The sequence below is a fragment of the Hipposideros armiger genome, unplaced genomic scaffold (assembly GCF_001890085.2).
Source record: "Hipposideros armiger isolate ML-2016 unplaced genomic scaffold, ASM189008v1 scaffold_18, whole genome shotgun sequence".
Taxonomy (NCBI): domain Eukaryota; kingdom Metazoa; phylum Chordata; class Mammalia; order Chiroptera; family Hipposideridae; genus Hipposideros; species Hipposideros armiger.
In genome coordinates, this window is record NW_017731368.1 from 4,198,570 (window position 1) to 4,204,625 (window position 6,056).

At 51.6% G+C, this 6,056-nt stretch overlaps 1 protein-coding gene across 1 annotated transcript in view; it reads right to left on the reverse strand.

The window, feature by feature from the left end:
- Positions 1 to 6,056, reverse strand: part of LARS2 (leucyl-tRNA synthetase 2, mitochondrial) — a 133,693-nt gene that overhangs the window by 18,469 nt on the left and 109,168 nt on the right. Inside the window, exons 14-15 of the mRNA XM_019630964.1 lie at positions 2,342 to 2,524; positions 356 to 679 (exon numbers count right to left, since the gene is read on the reverse strand). Coding sequence (XP_019486509.1) covers positions 356 to 679; positions 2,342 to 2,524 — 507 coding nt within the window. The remainder of the gene's footprint in view (positions 1 to 355; positions 680 to 2,341; positions 2,525 to 6,056) is intronic.

Consider the following 6,056-nt stretch of genomic DNA (forward strand, 5'->3'; position numbering starts at 1 on the left):
AGCCCACAATAGCTCACACGGATGTTGTGTAACAAAGCAACTGGGCAAGTCCCCTCTACGCTGAGCATCAGGAAACTTGGATTCTCATCTCTGCTCAGTTCCCCACGGGCTGTGTGACTTTCAGCAAGACATTAACCTCTCTGTGCCTCATCTCTGTTCCCATCTGTAAAATAAGGAGGCTAAAGAGCAGAGTCTCTTCACGTGCCTCGCAACTCTAAAATTGTTTCTGTTACTATAACATACGTAGTGTGTCATCAGCGCAATCCTGAATTTGGTTCTCTGCCTAGACATGTTAAGTTACGTGGAAAGTGGGCAGCTTCCTGAGACCCAGGAAGGACAAATGCAAGACATCATTGGAGACAGCCATCTCCTGACAGCAAGTCCTTCCACGAGAATGTCGGTTCTTTGGCTCCACCATGACAAGGAAGGATGAAGCCCCACAGGGACCCGCCCCAAGAGAAGGTGGGCCACGCAGACACGTGCCCAGTGTCCCCTGGTAAGCCTCTGACCTGAGAGATGACCGTGTTCTTGTACTCCCAGAGCTTCCTGGCTTCTGTTTTCTCCTTGTTGCTCAGCAGCTGAGGCCTGGGAACCTTCCCAGAAGCCCTGGCCTCAATAAATCGGGTTGCCAAGGTCCACAGCCGCTGCTGCCATCTCAGCACACCAGGGAGAGCATCGGCTGAGTAAATGAGAAAGAGAAAGAGAGACACATGAGAAGGACTGCTGTGGTTTTACCTAAGGTGAGAAAAGCACCTGGGAATCCAAGACGCACTATACTGTGCCCTGATGGATTTGCCCAGGTGGGAGGGTCCTCCCCGGCTTTCAGGGTCTGGGAGCTCAGACCAGGACTGACGTCATCATATTGCAGAGCCCCAGATATTCAGAGCACTGGATGGCAGGGCTACCCACAATGCTGCCCATTGATTGCCTATCTGATTAAGAAAGCTTGCTGTGACAAGTGTCTGTGGTACTAACTAACGGTGTGCTTGGAGACGCAGGTGACTTACACTGGTACACGTTTCTCGTCTCATGAGGACAGGTCACATGCAGTGGCAGTGGCCCGCAGACTATGCTGGGAGCTGCAGGGCTGTACAGCTCATGGGATGTCTTAACACAATCTGCGACCTTGCCAGATATGTGGGGATTATCTGTTTCACACAGTTCATCAAATCTAGTTGCTAATCTGACCTGGAGAAGCTGGACGGCTTCATCTCGTGTTCCTGGGTCACACAGCTAACCAAATCAGGGCCAGTCTAGGTCTTTTACACTTTGGAGACTGGGCTAGGCATTCTTTTTTTTTTTTAAGTAGTAAAAGAGCAGTTTATTAGAAGATATAGTACACTTCAAAGAAATAGAAGCGAGCCCGAGCAGTAGAGAATGGCTCAAGGGCCATTACTAGAAGAGAAAGTACACTCCAAAGAGTTTGGAGCGGGCCGTGCAAAAGAAGCTCAAAAGGCGTGGACTAGGCATTCTTAAGCCTAGATGCACAGCAGGACCTCTGGAAGGCTTGTTAGAAACAGATTCCCAGAGCCCATGCCGCAGGGAGGGGTAGGGAGCAGAACCTGTGCCTGAATGTCTGTGTGTCTAAGTCCCCAGCGAGTCTGACGCAGCTAGTTCTAGGACTGGCGCCTGTGACTACTGCTCGGGGGTCACACCTCTTACTAGAGGTGGTACGTCTAAATAAACAGCGATCCTGGCCACCTGATGTCTGCTTCCTGTAACGGTCGGGCCAGACCACACGGAGGAAGGAATGATGGCTGGACAGTTTATTCTAAGATACCCAGATACCTAAGATGACTTCACCTCATGCCATTTTAGAGCTAAATGACGTTAGAGAGACAAAGCTCCCCTGAGGGGGGTTTTGGAGGCTGCTGTGGTGAGTGAAAAGGTCAGGGATTTTCTGGATCAGCGAGGGGCGACGCCACTGTTCTAGAACAAAACCTTTAGGGAAGGTCGAGCGGGGCCTGGTGTCTGTGGACCACAGCGGGCCGAGGGGTAGCATGGAAGCCAGCCTGGCTCTAAGGAAATGTTCCCAAGTGGGGTCCTCGTGGGACCTGCATCCGAACACCACAGGCTCTGAAAGGCAGGCGCTGCGCGCTGTCAGCAGGTCCGGGGTGAGGACCGCGAATCTGCGATGGCAACGAGCTCCCCCAGGGGACGCTGGGGCACATTCCATCCGAGGGCACAGTCCTGAGGACGGGACACACCGCTGCTCGCTTCGTGGGACTGATCCTACACGCCTCTACCACTGCCCTCTGCGAAGACGTTTGCTTCCCCGCATTCTCTCGGCGCCCGAGGCCAACCACAGAGGAGGCAGGTCAGGCAGAGGCAGGACACTCACTCTTCACATCCCACAGGATATCCTTCTCGGGAGGGGCGGCAAAAAGGAGGTAGAGCCGGACCGTGTCGACGCCGTACTGGCCAACCACCTCCTCGGGGTCCGCGCCGTTGTGTTTGGACTTGCTCATCTTCTCCCACGTCACCTCCAACCTCTCTTTCGTCTTTGCGTGAACAGGCACGGAACCTAGACGCCGAAGTAACACACAGGTGTGGCGTGTGGGATTCTGACTCAGGCCCACAAAACCATATTCACGGAGAAAATACTGGGCGGGCGCCTCCGAGGGTCCACTTGAAGAACCCCACTACTTCACCTCCCAGGCCTCTTCCCCTCCTCTCTATTATATTATAAAAAACGGGTTTAAATAAAGGAGGCCCACCTCCCACCCCCAATCTTCCTTTCGTGAATATACAGTTATAATGGCCTGTGACAGCTGTTGCTCAACCACAAAATAAGACCAAGCAATTTCCCCCTTTATAAAAGTAAATTACTCAGATACAAAAACGGAAAATAAAAAACAACACACACTGCTGTTTTCTTTATGGGTTCACAGGCTCCTGTGGAGCTGGCAGGCTGACCTGAGAGGCCACTTCACCTCCAGGCCTGGTCTCGGTGTCCGTGTCGCAGGCACCCAAACGTGATCTGGCAGCATTAGGGCCCTGGAGTTGACTGGCTGGGCTCCCATTAAATGTGGGGTTCCCCAGTGGTGCCAGCGTGCCACACCCTGTCCTTGGGCAGCGCCTCCTCCGCACCCACACACACCGGTGGTGCTGACGGAGGCGGCCTTAAATGGCTATGTTTGGATGAGGTGACCTTGCTGCCAAGACCCAGTGGCTGGGACCAGGAAGGACATCTGACAAGGCTAAGCCTCTGAGTCAGGGACTGGGACTAAGAGACAGAACCTCTGTTTTGATGTTGTTGGGCACTGGAATCAAAAAGTCCTTGAGAGATGGGGCACGGTGGCGCTCCAAGGTTCCTTTGGAAACCAAGAATGGGAGAGGGGAACCCAAGCGTGGTGGAGGAAGGACAGACAGAAGCAGGACCAGGCCCTGGGGCGGGGGAGGGGGAGCGAGAGAGAAAGGAGTGGCCTGGTGGCTTCCCGTGTGCAGGGAGGCCCGGCCGGCTGTATTTCCTGCAGCTGTGTCTGGGTGACATCCCTATGTCCTTTGCTAAGCCCTAAACCTGCCTTTGGGTGGATTTCTGTGCCTTCCAGCCAAATAATCCCCGACTCCAACAGCAACCAAACGCACAGGGACAGACAGATGTACCTAAAAGCCAACTCCATACTTCATGAGCAGCACACCCATTAAGTAGATGGAGGCCTTCCTTTGGCCATCCAACTATTCTGACCTGGGGGGCAAGTCTGCGTGAGACATGGAAAGAAGTTCCCCACACTGTGTGGCCCGATGACATCAGAGCAGGGGGATATGTTTTGTGCAGGCTCTGGTGGAGCTCAGGGAACCACTGCTCCCCACCCTGCACCCCCCCCCCACTTCCAGGCTGCAGCTAGCCTGTACAGCACTGTGATGCAAGTTGAGAAAAAGGCATCTTTCTAGGCAGAGAAGTTGAGACGTTAGAAAAAGCTGCCCTCCCTCGGCAGGTGTGGCCCTGAGGTGTGTGGTCTGGCAAGTGGCAGGATCTCAGGACCGGGTCACCTACTCAGCTGGGGGCCTTTGTTCAGTGCACACCCTGCACAACCATACACGGCAGGCCTGCCCGTCACACAGAGTACGTCACTAACAGCTGACATTCATGTGCCCTGGATTTAACTCCTTTCCCCTCTGGTCCGTGTTGGAGACCCACAGCTAGTTTCTGCGTTGCCAGCTGCTCTCTGATCGTTCCCAACCTGCCATATTGCCGCTTTAAGTAGGTAACTCGCTGACTGCTTCAGCCTAAACCTTCTCTCTAGTGGTTTGGCTTGACAGGCTGCCTGCCATTTAAGGGGTGCTGGGTTTACCTAATCTCATCCATTATGCGCTGGTTTTCTGAATTTCATGGCCAGAGAGCTGGGGGTTTCCCGCAGCTGCCTCTAGGTACGACCCCCTCCCCACTTTCTACCATGTCATTTACTTTGTTTGTTCACTGGGTGCACATGACCCATCCTCATGGTGCGGGAGGAACTGGGAGGAAGAGTGAAAACGCAGGATGGAGGGAAAGGCTGGGAATCTGGGAGAAGGAGGGCGAGGGGGAGGTCTTCCACCAGGGAAGTGCCAGGCGGGGCTGCTCCGGGAGCANTGACGCCAAGCGGATAGGTATCACCGCTCGGCCCGCAGATCAGGCCGTGGGAGCATGAAGAAAGAAGCACAGCTGGAAGACGGGGAGGCTCCAGGCAGCTCTCAGCTTTGTCACTCATCAACCAGGCGTGTCATCTAACATGCCTGGGCCTCGTGACCTCATCTGCAAACTGTGGGGTTGGGTGGGGGAGGGGGTTTGGACCAGATAATTTTTAAGAAGCTTCCAGCTATAAAGCTAGGTTGTGACTATGGAAAAAATGCTTCCAGATAACAGCCACACCGAGAAGGTGACACCATGGTGCTGCTCTCTGTCCCTGACCTGAGACCTTGCAGGCCACCTCCCTCCTCTGCAACCAGCAAATGAGGACAGACAGGCCACTTACCAAGAGGGCACTGCTGAGTCCCATCAGATGAGAAATCGCAGAATTTAGTGAGAAGTCCTCTGTGAAGTGGGTGGTCACCTATGGGTAAAAAATGAATTATTCCTTTTCTTCAAAATTCTTTTAAGCTTTCCACAAAAAGTTCCAAAAATGTGAAATGAAATGAATGCAATCATAGCTATTTATAAATGTATTCCCTACCTCAAATAATCACGATAATGTTTCAGCGCTATACTGTGCTGACAAAGGTTTAAAATCATGTCAATGTTGTTTTCACTCGAGGCTTCCTCTCCCCCCATGTCTGGGACAGTGCTGGTCCTCACAGTAGGTCCTTCAGAAAACACTGCTAACTACCTGAACAGGAGGCGGGACCCACTGATGGGCAAACATCAAAAAGACAGTCACCAGGAGATGGGGGAAAGGAGGTCGCTTCTCCTTGGTCGTGTGACATTAATTCACAAGAAAGATTACTCGTATATGGGACGAGGTTGGTTTACACTTTCAAATGTGGAGTTGGCACAAAAACACTCACACGATTTGTCAGCTATTTCCTGTTTGTGTGTTTTTAAATTTTGACCTTGGGCAAGAATATAGAAACATAACACATCTTTAAGATGTCAGGAGCTCCCAACTTGCTGAAATATCCCAATTCTATTATCTGACAGAATAGAAGAATTTGCCAAATCTAGAGAGAAAATATGTGGTATGAAAGCAACCGTTCAGGGATCACTCAGATCACGAAACTTGATTCACCGAGCTCTGTTTCTCCGCACCAGAGGACACAGGGTGGAAATAAAGCTGAAGAAGTGTCACCAGATGAGACCATGCTGGACCCCGGGCCACTTCCAGGTTATACAAACCAGAGAGGAACAACCTGCTCCTTCAAGGGCATTAGTTACCAAAGTCCAGATAAGTGACCTTGGCTGCCTTTATAAGTTTGAATCAGCACATCTTAAAAAAAAACAAACAAAAAAACAGACTGAGGAACATTTGGGGTATCTGGTACCCATTAAAAATGGCTTCAGATTTCCTAAATGCCTTCTTTTCAGAGACATATGACTTTTTTCTTTTTTTTCCACAAAGTCCTTAAAAAGGCAAATGTTA